The sequence below is a fragment of the Monodon monoceros genome, unplaced genomic scaffold, assembly GCF_005190385.1.
Source record: "Monodon monoceros isolate NGI ecotype Baffin Bay Population unplaced genomic scaffold, NGI_Narwhal_1 Super_Scaffold_22, whole genome shotgun sequence".
NCBI classification, from domain to species: domain Eukaryota; kingdom Metazoa; phylum Chordata; class Mammalia; order Artiodactyla; family Monodontidae; genus Monodon; species Monodon monoceros.
Window position 1 is genome coordinate 108,912,859 of NW_021703779.1, and position 26,524 is coordinate 108,939,382.

A 26,524-nucleotide genomic window follows, 5' to 3' on the forward strand; every position below is an offset into this window, starting at 1 on the left:
ATACCGCTCACTCCCTTTCCCTCATTATCCCACTTTTGTTTTAAGCATTTGCCCCGCCCCCTCACATTCCCTCCTTTTTGGTACTCTGCTCGAAGGCGCCCCCCTCCGCCCTTTCACTCTGCTGGCTCCGCCCCTCGTACCCAGCCCTTCCTTTCCCTAGTCCTTGTACGCGCGAGGTGGGTGGTGATGCGGTGACGGGCCGACATCACTCCACCCACGTTAGCTGCAGAAGCTGCCAAATTTCTCATGTCTTAGCCTCCTCTACCTGCACCTCCCTAGAGTCAGGTTGCCCCGTCTGGGCCTTTGCGCCTGCAGCCTGCCCGACTCCTCCATTAAGACCCTTGTCATTTCCGCCTCCTATTTCGCGCCTTCTCTTTTAGGCTCGGAGGGGGCGGAGTTGGGATGGCTGTACCACCGTTGCCGAGGCGACGACTTGGTTACTTCCGTTGGTACCAATACTTCCGGGTTGGCGTTGCAGTGGCGCTTCCGACTGTGGGAGCCTCGTCTTCCCAGTCGTCCGATGAGCCCGAGCAGGTGAGGGGGAGCTCCTGGGCTTCAAGGCTGGGGAGCGGGGCTGGGCCGCGCCAGGCCGCGCGGGGCCGGGCTGGCCTGGTTCCCGGCCTGGGAGGGGCTTAACGGTCCTTTGGTCTCTCTCTCCCCTCAGCTGAGTCCCTTCCCTGTCTTTCACTCTTCTGGCATCGGTGGTTTTACTTCTTCGATTGAACCCTGCTTCCTCGACCCCCCAGGGAGGCCGCCTCCTTCAGGCGCCTCCCTTCTCTCCACGAACTCGCTCTGACAGCTGAGGAACTGGCAAGATCCTGCTACCCAGAGGGTGAATGGGTATCTTTCCCGGAATAATCCTAATTTTTCTAAGGGTGAAGTTTGCAACGGCGGCCGTGATTGTAAGCGGAGTAAGCAAACACCTCCATTGTATTAGTGTGACGGATGCTGTTGAAAGATGCTCCCCTTCAGTTTCTACCCCCTGCCACTCCTTGAGGTCAAGGCATTGAAGGCATCTATTAAAATGCAGTTCAGCTAACTAATTGGGATGACAGCCATTATTAACATGAATTAGTTTCTCAGACAAGGTAACAGCAGGGACATTTGTAGTGTTCTGTCAGTGTTTCCTTGTTTTTTTCAGGCTGGGGATGCTTCAAGTCATCATGAACTCTTCCCTCCCCTTCATTCCCTACATCATCAAGTTCCTTTGTGTCTCTATTTTAGAAGTTTATCTCTAACCTCACTGCCAGCAAACATCTTGTCTGCTTTACTTCACACCATCCTAAGCTAGTTTCCCTGCCTCTCCTGTTTGTAATCCACTGCTTAGCTGCAGCCCTAGTAGGCTAACTAAATGTGGTAGATTTCCTCAAGTCACTTCCCTATTCAAAAATTTACAGTATCCCTCCCACCCTGCCACACACACTTTGGTTTCAGGACTTTCAACTTAACCTGTTCCTTATCATACTTTTTGTCTGATATTGTTTCAGTCAGATAAAATAATTCTCTGTTCCAGTTAGATTGCACTCTTCCTTCTGAGTCAAACCATACTGATGCTTGCCTCCACATGCTGTGTTTTTCCCCACATTTGTATCTATCCATCCTGTTCTCCTCCCTGCACCCTCTCCTTACCTATACCTGTTGAGATTCTACCTGCCCTCTGTCAAGGCCCACTTTAAGTTCTCTCATCTCCATAAGCCTTTTCAAATTATTCAAGCCCACGCGGATTGTCTCATTTTCCATGCTTCTCCTGCTCTTATAGTTTGTGCTACATAGTTTGGCACTTATTTTTTTCTTTAATGAACTACTCTGATTTCTTCCACCAGTTTATAAGCTCTTGAAAGGCAAGAACTGTATTTCATACAACTTTTATCCCCACACCCATGTCCTTAATTATCCAGGAAACATAAATATTGTCATGGTGTTAGAACATATGTTGTGTGTGTGTGTGTGTGTGTGTGTGTGTGTATGTGTGTGTGTGTTTGTGTTTGTTTTAAACATCATGTTTATACCCATAGCGCATTTGGGCATTTAGTATGCCTTCAATAAACATTTGCTTGACTCTCCATTATTACCTCCTGAATCTGAGAATCTCTAACGCCTACTCTTCCTTAAAGGAGAAAGCAAGAAAGGCACCTGCATTTTTCTGACCAGATCTTTGGAGTAGTGTAACAGGGTTATGTAATTTGTGTTCTAGATATTCTTCTCACTCTTTAGGCTATAAGATTTCCCTTAGTCAGACTTCAGAATACATGTCTGCATTTTGAAGACATTTTTCATTGGCTTCTTAACAAGATAAAAATATTTAAGGTACTATATTTCTACTTCAACTCAGGTATGACTCTTTTCTTTTACCCATATCTGGGGATAGCCCCCACAAGTTAAAATCATTTTTAGAGTGCTTGGGGTATTTTACACAAGTAATTCTCTGCAACAAAAGCCAGGGGAGAGAATTAGTAGGGAGAGAATCTCTGAGGACCAGCAAAGTGTCGTGTACAGTGTGTAGCATTGGTCAGGTCCAGTAAGTTAACTTTCAAATTTTCCCTGTAACCTTTTACATACAGGCTGTATACATGCATAAAGGACATCACACTGGAACCAACCAAGTATTTATCAATAATGGACTTGTACCCAGTTCTGTGCCAGCTATTGTAGGGGTTATAAAAAGTACTGTGAGACATGGTGTCGGCCTTCAGGGATCTTACCTAGTTAAGAGAGAAAATAACATGGGGCAACCAGAAGATAAACCTCATCCTAGTCATTATTTGTATGCCTGAGATTTAAGATATATAAGGGATAAATGAAGACTCAAAAGAGCATTTTACAGCTGTGGAATAGCTATGACATAACATGCATGCATATATACAGCCTTATGTAAAAGGTTTTAGCTGACATTTGAGTGATTCAGTAGTGTGATATGGCCCCTACAAAAGTGACTGAAATTTTCAGCTGTAGTAATTGAAGTGTAGTATAGAGAATGACAAAAATGAGCACAAAGTAGGGTAGCCAGTCTTATTTTGCCAAATAAGAACACTAAACAATATCAGCTACCAACTACTAATACATTTCATACAAGAAAGGTGACTTTTAAAAAGTGCTCCAGGAGTAGGAAGAACATGATCTTCTAATAGTCCTTTACATTAAATACATTTAGCTGAAATAAAAGGCACTAGGTGCCCTTATTTTCTTTAGTTCAAGCCAGAATCGTGAACATTTTCATTAAAGAACCACTGGGCTAACGGACCTGAGATTGTGACTGGTCTTTCTGGTCCCTGCTGTGGCTTTGCCCCCTGCCTTTAATTGCTTTATTATTGCTCCCTGAACCCTGAGCACATCTTCTTTATTCAAAGGCTGGGTAGCAGGTAGTCAAGTCAGGCTTCTTCTGCGATGAAAAGAGTTGAAGGAAGTTATAAAGAGAAAGTGTTGGAGACAAGTATAGCAGCCATTTGAAATGTTTGATTGTTTTGGGCAATCTCTAAATTGGTGAATGGAAAGGGCATTCCACCTTGCCCCAACTTAGAGAAGGGATATGCCATGGTCCTTGCTTTTCCATGCCTACCCTCTCATCATTTGTGTCATGTTTTACTATCAGTTGTAATCTTAAAATATGGGCATAGCTGAAAATGTTGATAAGGTAGTATTTAGTACTCAAGACTTATCTCAAGCTGCAGCTGGTAATTGAATTGCTTATTGCTACTTTGCTTTTTAGAATTATTTTCAACAGTTTTCCTCCAAAAGAGTTTTCTACTGCAGACTCTGTCAGATGGACTGGCTGATCATACTATGTTTGAAAGGAAGTTTCCATAATTATTTTTCTGGCCTCTAAAACATTTGTCTGCATGTTAGCTATCCTCTGTGGAAAATTGTTCTGTGCTTAGTTACAGAGAATTCCTTATGTGGAAACGAAACAAAACCTTGTCTTCCATAAAAAGAGACTGTGATTCAATGGTGCTAACCCCAGATTGGGCAGTAGGGGAGGTGGGCAGTAAGTATTATCTGTTAAAATGTATATTTGAGTACTTAACTATTCAAAAATGTAATAATGATAATAGCTAATAGTTGAACTAGGTGCCGGGTACTTTTCTAAGTGTTTTACATATATTATTTAATTTTCACAACAACCCTATAATATAGTATTTATTATTATTCCCATTTTACAGTTCAGAAAACTCAGGCACACAGTAGTTAAATAACTTGCCCAAGGTCACAGAACTAATAAGTGGTGGTGTCAGGATTTAAACCTAGGCAAGTCTGACTTTAGAGTCTTCATTCCTGACTGTAAACCACTTGAAGTTGCTTTTGAAATTCAATAGTATGCATACCATGAAGATCTGAAAAAGGAATATTTAAAAGAAATCTGAGAATCCATCCTCAGAAAATAGATTGCTTCCAGCTGGACCAGGACTTAGTAGGCAATGCCTAGAGTAGTAGTTCTTAAAGCGTGGAAGCATCAGCATTATTTGCAAATTTGCAAATTCTCACGCCAGACCCAGACCACCAATCAAAAACTCTGAGGGTAAGGCCCAGCAGTCAATGTTTTAATCTGCCTTCTAGATGATTCTGGTGCACATTGAAATTTGAAAACCACTGATTTAGAAGGCAGAACTGTGGAAAAAATAAAATCCAAGAGGGAAATAGCTGGGAGTGGCCGGAAAAAAAGGCTGAAAATATTGAGGGTGACAGGTCTAATGGGGGCGGGATGGGGAAGGAGGTGAGGGGGATGGGGAGTAGTATACATTGTTAAAGAACCCAAACATCAAAGAAAAACAATATTTGTATGTATGTGCTTTAAAAGGCCAGGGAAAAGGAGATTCATTAGATGGATATATGTTAAATGTCAGAGAGAGGAGAGACATCATCCATATTGCCGTCATTCCTCTGGGAACCAGAAGGAAGGTGAAAATGTGCTTAACTTACCCTGGGCCTAGTGGGGGGAGGTTGTGTGTAGCTGGAAGGTAGCTAGATGAAATAAAACCCTAAAATTTAGTGGAGAGATGAGAGGACTAAGAATATGAGAGGGTAGTGGTGTCAGTCTGCCTTGCACCTGAATCAAGCTAACTGAATACCATGAACTGCTTTTATGAGATGCCTCAGCCTATATAATTTAAAGTCCAGGCTCCTTCACTTGTAATTGTCTAGTTGGATGTCTAAGTTGGGTGTGCTGGATGGAATGAAACCTCTTCTTTGGGTGGGGATGGGAATAACATTAAAGAAACTAGAGAACGTGAAGGGCACAGGTTGATATTTGAGTGAATCGAACACTTACCTCTACAGAATGGCAGTAAAGAACACATTCATGATCATCACATAAAACAGGAGCCTTCATTTTTTGTCATTCCACCTGGTAGGGTTTTTTCTCTACATTTGTTTTATTTGCAAATTTTGTTGATATAAATTATGTGATCATACACTAACAGATGCTCCTCACTCTTGTGCCTTGTTCTGATTTGTGTTTACTTTTAGCACCAGAAAAGTGCCACTGTAAGCCATGAGATGTCTGGTCTGAATTGGAAACCCTTCGTATATGGCGGCCTTGCCTCTATTGTTGCTGAGTTTGGTAAGAAAGTGAAAACTGAGAAACCTGCTCCTTAGGGTATAGATATGGTAGTGTTATTTGTTTTTTGTTTTTTTTTTGCGGTACGTGGGCCTCTCACTGTTGTGGCCTCTCCCGTTGCGGAGCACAGGCTCCGGACGCGTAGGCTCAGTGGCCATGGCTCACGGGCCCAGCCGCTCCGCGGCATGTGGGACCTTCCCGGACTGGGGCACGAACCCGCGTCCCCTGCATCGGCAGGCGGACTCTCAACCACTGCGCCACCAGGGAAGCCCGCTTGCCCTATTTAAAAAAAAAAATTATCATAAGAAAGTAATGTACTTTAAAAAAATATATTTATTTATTTATTTGGCTGCACCGGGCCTTCGTTGGAGCACGCAGGACCTTCGTTGCCGTGTGCTGGATCTTTGTGCAGCATGTGGGATCTTTAGTTGTGGCATGCAGGATCTTTTAGTTGCAGCATGCAGGATCTAGTTCCCTGACCAGGGGTCGAACCTGGGCCCCCTGCATTGGGAGCGCAGAGTCTCAACCACTGGACCATCAGGGAAGTCCCGCCCTATTTGTTTTAAAAACTGTTGTCTCAAAGCTATCAAGTAATATTTTCTTTATATATGGAATCTAAAAAAAAATGGTTCTGATGAACCTAGGGGCAGGACAGGAATAAAGACGCAGATGTAGAGAATGGACTTGAGGACACGGGGAGGGGGAAGTGTAAGCTGGGATGAAGTGAGAGAGTGGCATGGACATATATACACTACCAAATGTCAAATAGATAGCTAGTGGGAAGCAGCCTCAGAGCACAGGGAGATCAGCTCTGTGCTTTGTGACCACCTAGAAGGATGGGATAGGGAGGGTGGGAGGGAGATGCAAGAAGGGGGAGATATGGGGATATATGTATACATACAGCTGATTCACTTTGTTACACAGCAGAAACTAACACACCATTGTAAAGCAATTATACTCCAATAAAGATGTTAAAAAAAAAAGATGTACACCTTAAAGAAAAAAAGTACTACAGACGGTATGGCAAGTGAAGTTAAGAAAAGTCAATTTTAGGAAGCTGTTTTGATAGTTTAATTATTTGTTAATTTGCTATGCTTAGGAAACATACATGAAAATATAGAGGGAGTTAGATAAGATAGGGGTTTCTGTTATATTCTTATACAAGTGGCCTTTCTTTGTGCTCAGTTGTTTATACATTTCTTAGTAAGTATTCAGATTTCCTTTTTTCAAACCTCTTTCCCATTTTAGAAGAAGATTGACCAAGATCAAACCAGATTCTTTTCTATTTGATTTTAATTTTGAAATACTTTTAGATTGTGTTTTTTCATCTTCCAAATTTTCTTTCCTAAACTGTTCATAAGTGACCCCAATCCACTAGTTTTTATTGACTTTCTTGGCATATTGTCTGGTGTTATGGTATCAAGGTCATCAGTGACCAGAGCTGCATAAACATCTTGTTAGTTTTAGACCTTGAAATAGTCCTTGAAATATATTTTGCCAATGTAATGACCACTTCTCTGTGTTGATATAATAAGAGAAAGAAGTTTGGTTAAAGAAAATTTCCCGCTCAGCACTGTGCTGGTGTTAGTCCTGAATTACCTAAGGAACCCAGATGAGTAGGCCAAATAGGACTTTGCCATTATCTTTCATAATACTAGAAAACTATTTCTCATAGACAGATAAAAGAAAAAACCCACAAAACTTTGTAATAGTATTTAAGAGTATGTGGAGCAGCAATCCCATGCTTTCCTATCTTCTTGGTGAAGATTTGGGGAGATTTTATGAGGGAGAAGTAGGGAGACTTGAGGTGGGAGGGGGGCAGAAGGAAGAGACAGATAAATGCCAGATTGTATGTTAACAGATGAAATTAAAACATTTACGTATTTTGCATTTATAGTGTATTAGGACTATCCTAAAGCACTTTATTATATCACAGTTTCAGTTATACTGTGGGTCAAATCCTGCTGCCTAGATATAGTACATTTCACTTTATCACATACAACTCTTGTCCTCTGATAGTGATATTTAAGTAGAGACCTAGGTGTTAGAAAAAGAACTTTGTCTTATGTTTTAAAAATTACCATTGGCTTAAATTCATCCAAAACTTAACTGTGATTCTTTGGAAAAACTTATAAATGAGTGTGTTCCTTCACAGGAACTTTCCCTGTGGACTTGACCAAAACGCGACTTCAAGTTCAAGGCCAAAGTATTGATGTCCGCTTCAAAGAGATAAAATACCGAGGAATGTTTCATGCCTTGTTCCGAATCTATAAGGAAGAAGGTGTATTGGCTCTGTATTCAGGGTGAGACTGGACTCTTTCCTTACGTCACGAATAGAAATACTTTTTTGAGAAGCCATGTATTTCAGCTGTCTGATAGTTTGTGCCCTTTATATTCACCATTTCAACTTATAATTCAATATTGATGTGCCAGTTTATATTTCACTTGCTTGTAAATCTTGAGCTTTGGATCTTGTGTTCATTTGGCTATAAGCGATACATTTTAAAATGGATATCTCATTGCAGCATTGGCTTTTTCCTGTTTTCCTGAGAGTCATCCATAGCCACTGTGAATAGCGGCACCAATTCGCAGTATATATTTCTGTGATAATCTTCCTGAGTTGCCAAATACTGACTTGTAAAACAATTTTTCCTCTTTAAAGAAATACTATTCTGGCAGTTTAAATAGAAAATGCAGAATGAAAGAGCGGAAGACCCATCATTTTTTTTGGGGGGGTCATCTTTTGGTTATTCATATGTCGGTGGTTTATTGTCCAGTGTGTTGTTTATCTGCTGCCAATTTACTAGTCCACTCCTGCATCTAGGGTACCAATTTATTGCTCAGAGAATGGATATCAATTTTATTATTAACTTACGTTAGGCTTAATTTCAAAGATAGTTTACTTGGGGGAAAAAATCAAGTAATACATCCTTAAGCAAGTGAATCATGGATCATCGGTTTCACCTTGTTCTTTTATCAGCACAGATGATCACAAGATTATTTTTTTCGGATAGCAAGCAATAAAGTCAGAAATATGCATGTTTTGTCATCATTTTAAAATCTTAACTGTTTGAGCTGCTGCTGTCTTTCTATTTATAACAGCTAAAGTATACTTCTGCAGTTTGGAAGAATCTCAAAGGAGGTATGAGTGAGAATGTCTCCAGTTTATAAGCAGAACTTAAATAGGGTGAAATCTTGGCTCTGGTACCTCCTTGATAGGATTGAAGATATATCTGCATCTGCTAGGAAGTAAGGTTGATTTAAAAAAAATCTATGAAGTGGGTAACGGTGTATACTTTTTCTACATTATTGGATTCAATATGCTGATATTTTGTTAAGGAGTTTTGCATCTAAGTTCATGAGAGATATTGGCTTGTAGTTAGTTTTCCTTTTCTGTACTGTTTTTTTGGTTTTGTTAGCAGGGTAATACTAGCTTCATAAAATGAGTTGGGAAGTGTTCCCTCTTCTGTTTTCTGGAAGAGATTGTGTAAGATTGGCATTCATTTATTAAATATTTGGTAGAACTCCCCAGTGAAATGATCTGGGTGGGCCTGGAGAGTTCCTTTTTGGGAACTTTTAAATTATAAATTAAAAATTTTAATGATTATGAGATTATTCAGATTATCTATTTCATCTTGATCGAGTTTTGGTAGTTTGTAGTTTGCAAGGAATTAGTCCATTTCTTCTAAGTTGTTGAATTTATGAGCATAAGGTTGTTTATAGTATTCCTTTATTATTCTTTTAATGACTGCAGAATTGTAGTGCTATTCCCTGTTTTATTCCTCTTGGTGACATTTCTCTTTTTACTACTGGGACCCTTGCTAGAGTTTTATTAGTTTTATTGATTTTTTTCCAAAATAACTTTGTTTCATTGATTTTTCTTTATTTTCCTGTTTTCAAGTTTATTAATTTGTGCTCTTTATTATTTACTTCCTTCTGCTTGCTTTGGGTTCATTTTGCTCTTCTTTTTTCTAGTTTCTTGAGGGTAGGAACTTAAATTATTGATGATTTTGAGACTTTCCCTCTTTTCTAATGTAAGCATTTTGTGCTATAAATTTCTCTCTCAGCACTGCTTTGGTTGCATCCCACATATTTTAATAGGTTGAATTTTCATTTTCATTTAATTCTATGTATTTAAAACATACACCCATGTAACCCATGGATTGTTTAGAAGTATCATTTAATTTCCAAGTGTTTGTGGATTTTCCTTATTGATTTCCAGCTTAATTCCATTATGGTCAGAGAACATATTATATATGATTTCAATTATTTTAAATTTTTGAGATTTGTTTCATGACCTAGATGTGCTCTCTTGATGAATCCATGGGTGCTTGAAAAAAATGCATATTTTGCTGTTTTTATGGAATGAGGGGGGTGATGGAAGTGAGTAGGCTGTCTAGATATGTATAATCTGTGAGTGCATGTTAAGTATAACTGACTTTCTTTTTCTTTCCTTCTTTCTGGCAGAATCGCTCCTGCTTTACTAAGACAGGCATCATATGGCACCATTAAAATTGGCATTTACCAGAGCTTGAAGAGATTATTTGTAGAACGTTTAGAAGGTCAGTATAAGACTCCTTATTCTCTTTTAAGGTAACACTCAAAGGGATTGTTGAAATCATGCTTAATGAGAAGTGTTCATCACAGGGTGCCTGAGAATGGGTAGCAGTCATTGCAAGGACAAAATAAGCTTGTACTGATTTGGGATTAATCCTTGCAGAGGTGATGTATAGGTTAGAGGGACCTGCTCTTCAAGTTTGTCCCTTTTCCTATCAAACGAACAAAAAAAGGCTTCTGGTCATCACAGAGAGAACATGGAGCAAACTTGTTGAGAAAATTAATGCTGTCCTCATCTACAAGAGGACTTCAACTATAAGGAATCCTCTAGCTGTGGGTTTTGATAAGCTTTGGTCAGGTAGAGTAGTTTTATATATATACAAAATATGGCCACCTTAACCCACATTCAGCATTACCATATGTCTCTATTTGCTGCTGTAGCTTTTTCAGCTGGATACTATACTAAAATGGTTATTTTACTACAGGCCTGAGGCTGTTGCATAGTTGGGGACAGCTGGAGAGCTTTTCGGTTGGTAATGTCCTTTGAATTGCTTTATTGTCTAAGTCAACTTTTTCTGGAGCCTTTTTGCGGTACGCGGGCCTCTCACTGTCGTGGCCTCTCCCGTTGCGGAGCACAGGCTCCGGACGCGCAGGCTCAGCGGCCATGGCTCACGGGCCCAGCCGCTCCGCGGCATGTGGGATCTTCCCAGACCGGGGCACGAACCCGTGTCCCCTGCATCGGCAGGCGGACTCTCAACCACTGCACCACCAGGGAAGCCCGGTTTACCTAGTTTTTAACTTGTAGGCTCGCTATGGTGAGGAGGCCTGGTGAAGATTGAATTTTAGAACAATACGCTCTGTGGTTTCTTTGTTCTTTTTTCTAGCTGAGAGGATTTAGTTCCAAATGACTAGTTTTAACACATTTAACTACAGAAATCTTCTGTCAATAAATAGAGGCTAGTAGATAATATGGCCAATTAAAATTAATATTTAGGTATTTTTTTTCCTATTAGACATAAGATTTTATCCTTTAACATTCGGTTCCTGAGTCTTTAGAGTTGATGATTCTCCAGAAAAAGACTTAAAAATTTTTTTCTTTAGATGTTTGAAATGATTGAAGGAGAAATAGCACATTCTGAATTTATATGGAATATTGGCAGTTATACAGAATAATAGGATATATTCCAGTGTGTTTTAGAAATATCTATTTTAATTTTATATGTTTCAGTACTGATTTGGAACCTAGAAATATTTGAGTTTCTTTATTTTCATAAGCTTTGTGGTTCATTTCTGTAGTCAGTTCTCTGACATGGTTCCCTTTCTCTGATAGCTCAGCACTCTGTTCTCAGAAACTGGTACCTCTTACAAGCAGACCTTTCTTTTTTTTGTTCATTTTTACAGATGAAACTCTTTTAATTAATATGATATGTGGGGTAGTGTCAGGAGTGATATCTTCCACTATAGCCAATCCCACCGATGTGCTAAAGGTAAGAGAAGTCTGGCAGCGTTGGATGTATGCAGTGTGACACGAAAAGAGCATGAGCTTTGAGTCAGATTTGGGCTCAGATCCCCACTCCATCACTTGCCAGCTGTAAAACCTTGGGCAAATCACTTAACTGCTTTAAGCCTCAGTTTCCTCATTTGTAAAATGAAGATAATTCAGTATGTATTGCATAGGGTTGTTAAGGATTAAAGATAATATATGTAAACCGTTATCATTGTACTTGGTAGGTAGTTGATGCTTAATAAATAGTAGTCGGTTTATTATGATGTGCATTAATCCATTGGTCTTCAAACTAGAGTATGCAAACCTTTATAGGTTCTTTCCAAGGGGGCTATGCAATTTTTTTGGGGGGGCTATGCAATTTTAAGGGAATCAATTTCCAGATCCCTTACTTTCTTTGTACCCTTCTCAAAAACTGATCTGAAAATGAGCTTGTGTTTAGAACAGCCCTTGCCCCACTTTACAAAAGAAAGGCACATTCCCCCACCCATTCCAAATCACAGTATGGTATATTGACCTGTGGTGTAACCTGGAGTATCAGACAAAGGGATAAAGTGAAATACAGTTTTTAGAGAAGCCTCCTTTAATAACTAATTGAAATACCATAAATCTATAATGTCGCTATCTTTTCCTGTCTTATCCATATTTCTATTAAGAATGAGATTTGGCTTTAAAATGATATATTTTGGCCTATTAGAGATATTCTGAATTCAGAACCAGAACAGTATAGGTTAGTGGTGCTGAGTTTTTTTACAACGTGATTGAATTTCTTTCAGATTTTATCAAAATTCAGAATGAAACATTTATTTAATAATATCAATGATATCAATCTAATAATCTAACTTAATCTAATAATAGCAATCTGCATCTTATTTTTGAGATAAAATCTTTAACTTTTTTACTTATTAACTCATTTACACTTATGATAATTAAAAGCACTAAATATATGATTAAAATGTGTAAGAGGATCCCAAGTTTTTAAAAATCATTTTAGGGGGAATGTGAGAAAAAAGAGTAAGAGAACATATATTTTATTTATTTGAAACCACAAGTGGCTAGGTTGGTGGAGGGGAGATCTATTGTGATTCAGAGTTTTGAGAACCGAGAGAGTGACTTGAAAAACAACACACATGAAAGAAACCAGTGGTGGTTGATGAAGAAATGATATGAAATGATATTTCTGGGTTAAATTGAGAATACTTTAGCTACAGAATTTTTATATCAGTTTAGATTTACAGAACAAGTATTTTGAAGATAATTGACTATATCCTAAAACTCTAAAATATGTGCAATATAATTACACTGGTTAGAATGTGCTTTTCAAGAACAATAATATTTAATTCCCTAAAACTTCCTTTGTTATCCATCAGGGTCCTAAACTTAATCATATAAGTGATTCACTTCAATTTCCTGTTGCTCTGACCTGTCTGGTACAATTACAACCATTGACCAATGCTACAATCTCCCTTTTCCTTTCATATCCTTAGGTAGGGCTGAGTGGTGAGTGGTGCTGGGACGTGGAGGGTCGGGGGTAGTCACAATCCTATATAGGAGTTATAATCACAGTTGGGCTGTTTAATCCTTTCATTTATTCTTGAATAGATCTTTCTCTGAACTACGTGCCACTTCCTTGCGTTTGTGCATGTAGTTCTCTTTTTGCCTGCAATGCCTTTTCCCCCTTTCCTCATGAATTTATCCTTCAAGACTGCTCAGGAACAGGGCCAAGACTAGGACAAGGGAGATACTCCCCTTGGGTGCAAAATGTAAGGGTGTGCCAAAAAACTCAATAATCAAGAGAAATAACATTTTTATGCAATATTTTTCAAAAATTAAAATGAATGTGAAAAATTCATGAACAAAATAGCAATATTTTGTACAATCCGTCTCACTCACTCTAATCCTGCCCTGTTGGATCTGTCTTTAATTACAGTTTTGATACTTGGTTCATCATGGGTTTTTGTGTATTAATTTTGATTTTTAAAAATATCACATTAAGATATTATTTATCTGGATTACTGAGGTTTTTTACAACCCCCCCCCACTACATTTTGTGCCTGAGGAAGGTGCCACACTTGCCTCACCCTCATCCCAGCCCTGGTCAGGAATCACCTGCATAAAGAAGTCTTCTACTTACCATAGGATATTTGTGGTTTCAATTTGTCTTTGTGATAGTTTCTATTCCATTTTAATTTGGTTTAGGTTTTATTTCAAAACTCTTAGTAGTAGCAGTTGAGTTTCCACATAAAAACATGCTGCTGTAACATGATTTACCAAGAGCATTTATTAAAACCTAGAGTTGTGCTTCATGAAAATCAGGCCTACATTTGGGCCACTAGTACTTAGTGACTGACTACTATGATCTATATGTGCATTCGGTGGAAATTGTACCAAATCTTTTACATGGCCTTTTAATGCTGTATCTCCTTTCTTGTGCCTCTCAAAGGCTACTTTGCAGAATACAGTGTCATGCTTTTTACAAGTAAAACTCAGTTTAAGGTCTTGTAAGCATTAAATTATGTTTTTAAACTTTTTTCCTGCTTTTTATACTTCAATAAGCAATGCATGTTCAATGTAGTAAAAAGTGGAAGGCAGGAAAAAAACACAGAAGAGAAAAATGCCCACTTGGAGCTTCATCACTTAGACGTAAGCCACTGTCAACATTTGGGTGTGTATGTTCAGTCAGTCTCTTTGTTGAACATATGGTTATTTTTAAGTCTACATGTTTTTGATAAAAATGATATACCATACATACTGCTTTGCAACCTGCTTTTTCTATTTAGCAATTAATTGTTGACATTTTCCAATATCCACAAATATTATTCTACAATAAAATTTTATGGCTGCATAGTATTCCCTTAAATGGATGTATCATAGTTTATGCAGCTAATCCTTTGTTGTTATTTTTGGACATATAGGTTGTTTATAGTTTTTCACTAAACTAATCGTAGTTTAAATGGATTATTTTCTACCCCTACAGAGTACTCATTCTTCCTCTTCCCCAAATTTTCTTCCAACTCCAGAAATGATGGACTTAGTATGAGGAATGTGAGGCTGATAAAAATCGTCTTTATAAAATATACTTTGACACAAATTACATTCTTTCTATATGTAGCTTAAGTCATTAATTTCATCATAATAGTAAGCTGATTTTTAATTCCCAAATACTGTTTTCTTCATTTTAAATGAGTGAAACATCTCATTTTGGTTCTCTGTCAAAATAAAATGTTCACCTCTTCTGATTTTAGATTCGAATGCAGGCTCAAGGAAGCTTGTTCCAAGGCAGCATGATTGGCAGCTTCATTGATATATACCAACAAGAAGGTACCAGGGGTCTGTGGAGGGTGAGTACTCTTTTCTTGGTATTATTCTTTACACAGTTGCTAGAATTTGCAAAAATTACCTTTTATATAAAGCCATAAAATTGTGAATTGTCACCTTATACTATGTAAGATTCTTGGTAACCTAAAAAATAAGGTAAGAAGCTCCTTATCAGCTATGAAAGGACCAAAACTTATCAGTCGTCTTTATTTCTGCTTAATGTTTGGGGATTTTATGTGTGAGAGAAGTTATATTGTTTGAGACAGCCATTTTGGTTTGTTCAAATTCACAGTGAGTTTAACTTTTCAATCTGTATTTTTGCCAGTTTTGTATTAACACAGCAATGTATGTTTATGGTAGTCTCTGTAGTGTTTATGATCAAAAGTTATTGCCTAAAACAACTTTTTTAACATTATAAAAGGTAAAAGATATACTATAAAATGTTGAGAAAGTATATAAAAGATAAAAATATCCAGTAGTCCCACTAGCTAGAGATATCACTGTTAACATTTTGTCATATTATGTTCCAGTCTTCTATCTATACTTTTTAAAATATTTTTGTTCCTGTAATTTTTTTATCCAGTTTTAATCACTTAGGATTGTAATATTAAATAAGACTACTAGTAGTAGAGAGTAGAATGGGAACTCCATTAATAGACTCTTAAAAGAGAGAGCTTTGCTTTTATTATTTCTTTATAATGTTCCCTAACTACTTACTATAAAAATTTTCAAACATACAGACAAGTTGGAAGAACAGAACAATGAACACCTACATAGCTGGATTAAATGACTCAAAGTTTGGCCCTATTTGCTTTATCTACTTATGTATATACACACATGCACACACATACCCATACACACACACACACACACACGTGCACACTCTCTCTTTTTTTTGTTTAAATATCTAATGAGTCTCTCTCTTTCCTTTTTTTCCTAAACTATTTGAAAGGAAGTTGCAGACATCGTGTTACTCCCCTAAGTACTTCATTATGCATCTCCTAAGAATAAGGACATTCTCCTACATAATAACAATACCATTGTCACACCTAAGAAAATTAATAAGTCCCTAATATCTAATACCTAGTCCATATTCAAATTTCCTTTATTGATGAGGTCAGGTCAGTTTTCTTATATAAAATGTTTCCTTGCATTTCCCCTGTATTTCCTGTAAGCTAGAAGTTAGATCTGTTGGCTTGATTAGATGCATGTTAAACATTTCTGGTAAGAGAACTTCATAGATGACACTATTTCATATGCATCGCAGCAAGAGACACAAAATGTTAGTTTGTCCCAAAATTGGTGATGCCAAGTTCGTTTACTTGTTAAGATGATGCCTACCAGGTCTTATCATAGTAAAAGATACGTTTTTTTCCCCCTTTGCAATTAGCAAGTAATTTGTAGGGTAATATTCTAACAACGTGCATATATCCTATTACTTAATGACCTTTCACCAAATGATCTTAGCATCCGTTAATGATCCTTGACGTTTGCTTTTTGATAAAAAGCACTTGGAGGTACACTTTCTTTTCCTCTTCCTTCCTTCCTTCCTTTCTTTCTTTCTTTTGCCACACTGCACGGCGTGCGGGATCTTAGTTCCCTGACCAGGGATCGAACCCGCGCCCCTGCAGTGGAAGTGTGGCGTCTTAACCACTGGACCGCCAGGGAAGTTCCAAGGTACACTTTCTTGATTAGTCTAATTTAAAACCAGAAAATGGAACTAACTAGAACTTTTTTCACAAACTAAGGCTAAGGAAAAGACAAAGACAGAACAATAAGTAGAATTGGAGATTTTGTCAGGGGAACATAGCTACTTTGTTTTTAATTAAAATAATCTTTTAATTGTGTTAAAATACATATAAAATATCACATTTTTGTACAATCAGTCTCCAGAATTCTTTTCATCCTGCAAAACTGGAACTCTGTACCCATTAAACAGCAACTCCGTGTTTCCTCTTCCCCTAGCCCCTGGCCACCAACCTTTTATTATCTCTCTATGAATTTGATGGTTCTGGGTACCTCATATAAGTGGAATCATACAGTTTGTCTTTTTATTACTGGCTTATTTCTTAGCATAATGTCCTTACTTAGCATAATGTCCTCAAGGTTCATTCATGTTGTCACATGTGTCAGAATTTCCTTTTTAAGGCTGAATAACATTCCATTATATGCGTATACTACATTTTGTTAATCCATTCATACATTAATGGACATTTAGTTTGTTTCCGTATCTTGGCTCTTGTGAATAATGCTGCTGTGAACATGGATGTGCAGATACCTCTTCAAGACTGATGTCAATTCTTTTGTGTATATACCCAAAAGTAGGATTGCTGGATTGTATGGTAATTCTATGTTTAATTTTTTGAGGAACTGAACATAGCTACTTTTATGATCCAGGCTACTTACTTCATCCAGGCATGTAAGGAGAAGTGAAGTATATTGTGTTATGTATTCTTTTGACACAGACATGTATTATTTACATATTAAAATATGGGAATCTTTTTTTCATTTCAACAAGGAAATATGTTTACATTTTTCTTCAAACACATGTCTGTATTTTGTTTTCCTGCTTTGATTGTAACATAGGTACTGGAAACATTTCACTTTCACTGGAAACACTTCACTTTCTTCCAAACTCCATTGTAAGAAATAACAACAGGAGTACAGTAATAAAGAGTAACTGGCACTTAGGTCAGAGTTGGACAGACAGTAGAGTAGTGAACTGGAGAGCACTTGCCCTGTTCATTGCTGTCGTACACCACGTGAATCCAGTGTGGCCAAATTTTCTGGGCTTTCAAGAGAAGCTGGAAATTTGCATTCCTGTGTGAAATATCCATTCCTGTGGTTTTGTTTTTGTTTTATGTTGACAGCTAATTCAGCCTTTTAAGAAACATTGTGTAGGCCACACAAAACATGTCTGTGACCTGAATTCAGCCCGTGGGGCCTTACGGTTCACCAAATTAGTCTTCTGAGGCCATCTTCTAACAGAGTTGAGCAGGTGGAAGGATCAGAGAGGAAGGTACTGCTGGGCCAGCCAGCCTGATCAGCAGAATCAAACATCTCCTGATGACAGCACAGCTACATCACTTCCACTTTATAAATGGAGTTTGGGAATTTAGAGATGATTGAACTCTTTAATTATGACAGGTATCACAGAAAGCAGTTGTTCCCCATGGTATATTATTTTCAGTTTTTTAAATGATATTTAAATTTAAACACAATTGTAAAAATAAAACATTCCTTGTGAAAATTTTTACAAAAATTTGGCATGTGTTTGTATACCTTTTCCCCTAAAGTTAGAATAATACTATAAGTAATTTTATGTCTTACCTTCTTCAGCGTTGTAGGCATTTTCTCATATCATTCATATTCTTCAAAAACAGGACTTTTAATGCTCTGGCAGCCCTATGTTGTAATGTGAGCTGTGATAGGAATACTGTACTAGTGAGTGAAAAGCTGGTAGTGTTATCACAGGAGGACTCATAAGGAGGTACTCCTTTGCCTTGGCCTTCTCCCTGGCTGCATCATACCTTTGCTGTCATCCTAGTGTGTCCTTTCTGCACATCCTAAATTCTGTGAAATAAACTTGAAAGCTCTTTTCTCCCTACTGACTTTTGCTTCCGGGTTTTATTTTTAATAACATCTTTATTGAGATAATTCATATACCATAAAAATTTGCCATCTTAAAGTGTACAGTTTAATGTTTTTTGGATATCCACAGACTTGTGCAACCATCACCACTGTCTAAGTTTAGAACATTTTTATCACCACAAAAAGAAACCCCATATCCATTAATGGTCACTTCCCATGACCTCCAGCCTTCCCAAACCTAGACAACCACTAATCTAGTTTCTGTCTCTATAGATTTACCAATTCTGGCATTTCATGTAAATGGAATTATACAATATGTGGCATTTATGACTAGCTTCTTTAGTTTAACATACTGTTTTTAAGTTTCATCTATGTTTTAGCATTTATCAGTACTTCATTTCTTTTTATGGCTGAATAATAATTCCATTGTATGTATATACCACATTTTGTTTATCCCTTCATCAATTAATAAGCATTTGGGTGGTTTGTACTTTTTGGCTATTATGAATAATGCTGTTATGAACATTCATGTACAAGTTTTTGGATAAATATATGTTTATAATTTTCTTGGGTATGTATCTAGATGTGAAATTGCTAGGTCATGTAGTAATTCTATGTTTAACTTTTGAGGAATTGCCAAAGTGTTTATCACAGTGGCTGCCATATATTGTATTCCCACCAGCAGTGTATAAGTGTTTATCTTCTTTGGGGAAATGTCTATTTAGATTTTTTGCCCATTTTTTAATTGGGTTGTTTGTCTTTTTATTGTTGAGTTGTAAGAGTTCTTTATTTTGGATACTAGTCCATGTATAATATATGATATATACTAGTCCAGATATATGATTTGCAAATATTTTCTCCCGTTGTGTGGGTCGTCTTTTCACTTTCTTGATGGTATCCTTTGAATCACAAAAATGTTTAATTGTGATAAAGTCCCATTTATCTATTTTTTCTTTCGTTGCTTGTGCTTTGGGTGTCATATCAATGGTTTTATTTTTTTAGTACAGTAAGTGAATTGGAAATTTATAAATGTTCCAGTATTAGCTATTGATTTGAAGGAGTAATAACCCCTATACTTCAGACTTGGATTTTTTCTGTTATTTTTTAATTCCTGACTTACTTTGTTCACTTTTAGACTTATGTCACTACCAGTGTATTTCCTTGGTGTCTCATGTCACTTATGTTTTGTAGGGTGTTGTCCCAACTGCTCAGCGGGCTGCCATCGTTGTGGGAGTAGAGCTACCAGTCTATGACATTACGAAGAAGCACTTAATATTGTCAGGGGTGGTGGGAGACACAATCTTAACTCACTTTGTGTAAGTATGCTAGGTTGTACGCATTCCATATATTCAGTACTTTAAGCACAAAAAGCATCTTTCACTGAAGTCCTCAGGTAGAATTGATAATGGGTACATATGGTCTAAATACCTTTTTCTCTCTCATCACCAGAACTTCAAGCCTTCTGATACAGGTACAGAGATTCCAGATGCTATGGGCACTTTGGTACTTGGGGGCAGTGTCTAATACAGTAGCCTATCAGAGGTCTGTAGGATTTGCATTTGTTCATACACAGCCTCTGTATCTAATAAACTCATCTGTTATTTGCTTTGGTTAGTTTTGGATCAGAAAGCAAATGTTCTCAATGAGAAACAGAATAAAAGGGTGAAATTTTATAGGGCCTGTGAAACAAAACCACAGTTTTGGGCTGAAGACTGTTGCTAGTTTCATCCTACGTTTTCTTCATCTTGAAACTTTTATGATATTTTACTACTCAAATGCATTTGGTGTATGATGCTGTGGTTTGAAAAATTTACATAACTAATAGATGATGCATAATACTTCCTGCTTAGGGAACTTGCTAGACTTATATAAACTGTCCCCTTAAAAAAAAAAGGCTATCTGAATTTTGGATTGAAATGTGAAGGGGACAACTTTTGAATAATGTAAAGATTAGTAAATATTTCCTTTCTTTTTAGATTGTAATGAAAGGGCAAGTGCCAGGTTTTATTTGATGAGTCTGACTCATTGTACATTTATATTTGGACTAATTTCAGTTTAAGCGGGCAGAGGTGGAAGTGGGGCAGTCTGTCTCCTTAAAGTTTTTATCTTTAGTTCCAGCTTTACGTGTGGCTTGGCTGGGGCTCTGGCTTCCAATCCAGTTGATGTGGTTCGAACTCGCATGATGAACCAGAGGGCAATTGTGGGACATGTGGACCTCTACAAGGGCACTTTGGATGGTATTTTAAAGGTACGCACACTGTGAACTTGGATTGTATTTTTAATTTTCTTTGATGTCTCAGACCTTCTTGCAGTCTTTATTCTTAGTTGCTGCATTTCATTCTGAAGGTGGAAGAATCATTATGTCTATTTTTAGTAGCCTCTCAGAGTAATTCCTAGGTAGGAAAGCTGTCCCCTTGGCAATCTGCTGATGCACAGTGGTCCTTAATATTATTATTCCAGTTTGAATGCTTAAGACTGCAGGATACTTTTATCAATAGCACCATGTAGAATTACTGATAGAAAGGACTTAACATTATCCCACGTTTGCCCATTTCAAACAAGGCAGAGATGCTATAATAGAAAATCTGGTACTTGGTTTCCGTTCAGCATTGTACTATTGTTCACGGTTTGGCTTTGAAAGTTTCTGCTATGTTATGTTTGTAGGAAGCTGAATATCATACATGTATTATATATTATATAATCATTCATGATAATACTTCTGCAAAAAACAAATTTGGAGCTAAAATATGATATTGTCATATGGTTTCTCAGTTTAGTTAACAACTATTATCTATCAGGCACCATTTTAGTACGTACAGAGAAATTACAGTGTACCACATGTATACAAACAGATAATCAACACATCTTGTCAAGTGATAAACTCAGGGGTCTATGGGAGGAAATTTTAGTCCAATTTGGAAATTTGGGATAGGTTTCCTGTAGATGGAGGCATCTAAAATAATAGTAACTCACATCTGTTCAGTGCTTTACTGTGTATCGGGGACTGTCTTAATGAGACTTACATGTATTCATTCATTTAATTCTCACCATTACAGCATACTGAAGTGCTAAGAGATTAACTAACCTGCCCAAGGTTTCACAGCTAGTAAGTGGGAGAGCTGGGATTTCAACTTAGACCATTGGCTTCAACCCAACATTCTTCACACTGTGGTGCCTTCCTCATGTTGGTGGGTGAGGGTTAGTTAGGTTATAAAGGATATTGAATGCTATGCTGAGATGCTTGGACTTATTCTTTTACTTGATGAGGAGCTATTGAAAGATTTTAATCAGGTCAGATTTACGTTTTAAATAGATCAAGCTGGCTTTGTGGAGACAGTTGTTCTCAATCTTAGATGCACACTGCAATCACCTGGGGAACATTCACAGCTTCTGCACCCACCTTAAGCCAATGACCTCAGAACGCCTGGGGTGGGAGCCAGGTTATCAGTATTTTGAAAACTCCTCAGGTGATTGCAATGTTCGCCCAAGGTTGAAAACCATTAATCTAAGGGGATAAGCCTGGAACAGTGGTTCTTAAAACTTTAACATGCATCTGAACCGCCTGGAAGGCTTGTTAATATGCAGGTGGCTGGGCCCCATCACCAGATTCTGATTCAATAAGTTTGGAGAAGAACCTGGGAATTTGCATTTCTAACCAGTTCCCAGGCAGTACTGATGCTGCTAGTCTGGGACCACACTTTGAGAACCACTGACCTAGAGAAGGGAAACTGATTAGAAGCCTCTTATAGTAGTCTGAGCAAGAGATGATGAGAACCTGAACTTGAGCATGAATAGTGGGGATAGAGTTGAGAATAATTTAGTTGATAAAGTCAACAGGATTTTGTTGACTTGATGTGGAGAGGTATGGGAGAAAGAAGATGTCAAAGATAACTTCCCAGTTTTTGGCCTTGGTGACCATGTAGTGACATTCATTGACAGAGGCATTACAGGAAGAGGAGCAGGTTTTGTGGGAGACATCACAGTTTTGGATATTTTGAGGAACACCCAGTGAATATATTTGGATATCTTAGTCTTAACTTGGGGGAGAGTTCAGGGGTGTAGATAAGAACCTGGGGAAGCAGTAGTGTACAGGTGTTACATAACTGGAGGGGGAGGCCAAGGAGAGCAGGTAGAGGAGTTCACAGCTTTTTTGCTTTCCTAGCACACTGGAGTATTATAAAACTCCTTCCATTCATTAACAGTGATTCACAGAAGCAGTGATTCTCATACCCTGGGGAGTAGAGTTTGGCAAAAGACCCCCTTTCTATTTCTGACATGCTCACCCTTCCACTTGACAGTCACTGGTATAGAGAGAAGTGGGGCCAAGGAAAGAACTCTGGGGAAATACCAACTTTAAGGGCTTGGCAGACGAGGAACCCAGGAGAGACACCAAAAGGTAACACTTCAGGGAATTCCCTGGCGGTCTAGTGGTTAGGACTGTGCACTTTCACTGCTGAGGGTGCGGGTTCAGTCCACTGTTGGGGAACTAAAATCCCACAAGCCATGTGGTGCGGCCAAAAAAAAAAAAGAGAGAAGAAAAAAAGATAACAGTTCAGAAGATACGAGGAAACTTACAAGCGAGTAGTGTCACAGAAGCCAAGGGAGTAATGAGCTTCAGGAAGGTATGAGCAGTTATTTAATGCTAAATGGAATAGAGAGATCCAGTATAAGGACTGCAAAGTGTCTGCTGGATTTAATATTTTCTAGAGGAGGTTTGCTGGATTGGTGTTTGCAAAAGTCAGATTGCTGTGCATTGAAGAGTGTGTTTAATCATTCATTCATTCATTACAAAAATGTTTGTGCCTTCTGTGCTAGGTACTGTTCTAGGTTGGTGAACAAATAAGCCCTGGCCTTCATGACATTTTAATTCTAATAGGAAGAGACAGATAAACACATAGGAAGTGAGGATGAGTAGACAAGTATAAAATACTCTTTCAAGAAGGTTGGCTAAGAGGAGATAGAGGGTATAGTAATATAGTAATAGCATTTATTGAATGCTTATTATGTACCACACACTAGAGTATATCCTTTAACTCTCAGTAACCCTATAGAGTGGATAATATCTTTGCCATTTTATATAGGAGAGAACTCAGGTTCAGAGTAGCTAAGTATTTACCCAAGATTATACACCTAATAAGTGGCAGATCTGAGATTTAAATCAGGGTTTGTTTGATTCCAGAGTTTATACTTGTAACCACTGTACTGTATGATATTGTCAGAAACATATTTGCATGTTGACAGTAACCTTTAAGTACTTATATTTACTCACTCATTCACTTACTTGCTATTAAAATTCTTTAAAACAACTTTGCTCTTTATTGTCATCATACTTTTTTATTTTATCTATAAGAGTGCCATAACACTTTGGTGAATGGAATTATGCATTCATCTCTGATGTAGAAATGAGCAGCTGCAAATCTCATCCTGTTACCTCTATATTAAAACCCTTGAATGGCTTCTCTTTGATGCAAGGTCCATATGACTTGACCCCTTTTTACCTCTACAGCCTTATCTTTGCTACCTTTATTCTGTATTCCAGACATACTGAACAAGTTCTAGTACTAGACTTTTCTTTCATTCCCAAGTTTTCACCCATGCCATATACTTTGTTAGACGGCTAGCTTCTACTCATTCTTCAGATTGCATTATTTTTTCATAAAGGCCTTCCCTGACCATTAAACTGTGTATGTGTAAGTAGTTTTATATACTTGCTCTGTCATAGCATTTAATATATTTTAAAAAACATTTTTTTAACATCTTTATTGGGGTATAATTGCTTTACAATGGTGTGTTAGTTTCTGCTTTATAACAAAGTGAATCAGTTATACATATACATATGTTCCCATATCTCTTCCCTCTTGCGTCTCCCTCCCTCCCACCCTCCCTATCCCACCCCTCCAGGCGGTCACAAAGCACCGAGCTGATCTCCCTGTGCTATGCGGCTGCTTCCCACTAGCTATCTACCTTACGTTTGGTAGTGTATATATGTCCATGCCTCTCTCTCGCTTTGTCACAGCTCACCCTTCCCCCTCCCCATATCCTCAAGCCCGTTCTCTAGTAGGTCTGTGTCTTTATTCCTGTCTTACCCCTAGGTTCTTCATGACATTTTTTTTTCTTAAATTCCATATATATGTGTTAGCATACGGTATTTGTCTTTCTCTTTCTGACTTACTTCACTCTGTATGATAGACTCTAGGTCTATCCACCTCATTACAAATAGCTCAATTTCATTTCTTTTTATGGCTGAGTAATATTCCATTGTATATGTGTGCCACATCTTCTTTATCCATTCATCCGATGATGGGCACTTAGGTTGTTTCCATCTCCGGGCTATTGTAAATAGAGCTGCAATGAACATTTTGGTACATGACTCTTTTTGAATTAAAAAAACATCTTTTTTGATGTTTTTTTAATGTCATAGAATTCATAAAATTCACCTATTCAGAGTGAATAGGCTTTTGGTATATTCACGGATATGTGCAACCATCATCACCACAGTCAATTTTAGAACATTTTCATGACCTCAAAGAGAAACCCTGTGCCATTTAGCTATTACCTCCCTATCTTCCCAGCCCTAAGAAACTACTAATGTACTTTTATCTCTGTGGATTTGCCGATTCTGGATATCTTATATAAATGGAACCATACAATATGTGAGCTTTTTTTTTTTTTTTTTTTTGCGTTACACGGGCCTTTCACTGTTGTGGCCTCTCCCATTGCGGAGCACAGGCTCCGGACGCGCAGGCTCAGCGGCCATGGCTCACGGGCCCAGCTGCTCCGCGGCATGCGGCATCCCCCCAGACCAGAGCATGAACCCGTGTCCCCTGCATTGGCAGGTGGACTCTCAACCACTGCGCCACCAGGGAAGCCCTATGTGAGCTTTTTGACTGGCTCATTTCACTTATCATAATGTTTCAAGGTTCATCCATGCTGTAGCATGTATCAGTACAGGCATACCTCAGAGGTATGCTTCCAGACCACCTCAATGAAGCAAATGTCACAATAAAGCGAGTCACATGAACTTTTTGGTTTCCCAGTACATGTAAAAATTATGTTTACGCTATAGAGTAGTCTATGAAGTGTGCAATGGTATTGTCTTAAAAAAAACAATGTACATACCTTGATTTGCTAAAAAATGTTAACCATCATCTGAGCCTTCAGTGAGTCATTTCTTTGCAATAGTAACATCAAAGATTACAGATCACCATAACAAATATAATATAATGAAAAAGTTTGAAATATGACGAGAATTACCAAAAGTGACAGAGAGATACAAAATGAGCAAGTGCTGTTGGAAAAATGGTGCTGATAGACTTGCTCCATGCAGGGTTGCCACAAACCTTCAATTTGTTAAAAATCCACTATGCAAAGTGTAGTAAAGTGAAGTGCAATAAAATGAGGTATGCCTGTACTTTGTTCCTTTTTATGGTTGGGTAATATTCTGTGGTATGGCTGTATCACATTTGTTACATTTTATTGTATAGTTGACCCTTGAGCAACATGAGTTTGAACTGCATGGGTCCATTTATTTTTTTTTATTTTTATTTTTTTGCGGTATGCTGGCCTCTCCCGTTGCGGAGCACAGGCTCCGGATGCGCAGGCTCAGCGGCCATGGCTCACGGGCCCAGCCGCTCCACGGCATGTGGGATCCTCCCAGACCGGGGCACAAACCCGTGTCCCCTGCATCGGCAGGTGGACTCTTAACCACTGCGCCACCAGGGAAGCCCTGCATGGGTCCATTTATATGCAGATTTTTTTCAAGAGTAAATACTTTGGTACTGCACAACCTGTGGTTGGTTGACTCTGTGGATGTAGGGGGCTGAAAATAAGTTATATGAGGACTTTTGACTGCATGGAGGGTCGGTACCCCTAAACACCTGCATTGTTCAAGAGTCAATTGTAATTGCTTTTAATGGCTGTCTGCCCAGTAGACTCTAAGCTCCGTGAAGGCAGGGCCATATGCATCTTGTTTATCACTTTATCCACAGCAAATTATTTGTTGA

The 26,524-nt window shown here is 38.2% G+C and overlaps 1 protein-coding gene across 4 annotated transcripts in view; it reads left to right on the forward strand.

Moving 5' to 3' along the window:
* Positions 1 to 451: 451 nt before the first annotated feature.
* The window catches only part of SLC25A14 (solute carrier family 25 member 14), a 36,855-nt gene continuing 10,782 nt past the window's right edge, over positions 452 to 26,524 (forward strand). The window contains exons 1-9 of one of the 4 annotated variants that reach the window (XM_029240545.1): positions 494 to 534; positions 5,272 to 5,341; positions 5,461 to 5,554; positions 7,707 to 7,854; positions 10,019 to 10,113; positions 11,510 to 11,595; positions 14,858 to 14,953; positions 19,713 to 19,837; positions 20,634 to 20,769. In XM_029240545.1, coding sequence (XP_029096378.1) covers positions 5,491 to 5,554; positions 7,707 to 7,854; positions 10,019 to 10,113; positions 11,510 to 11,595; positions 14,858 to 14,953; positions 19,713 to 19,837; positions 20,634 to 20,769 — 750 coding nt within the window. In that variant the 5' untranslated portion in view covers positions 494 to 534; positions 5,272 to 5,341; positions 5,461 to 5,490. Of the gene's footprint in view, positions 535 to 3,875; positions 3,983 to 5,271; positions 5,342 to 5,460; positions 5,555 to 7,706; positions 7,855 to 10,018; positions 10,114 to 11,509; positions 11,596 to 14,857; positions 14,954 to 19,712; positions 19,838 to 20,633; positions 20,770 to 22,819; positions 23,523 to 26,524 lie in introns of those variants that run through there. The other 3 variants (XM_029240547.1, XM_029240546.1, XM_029240544.1) reach the window with 3 other exon arrangements.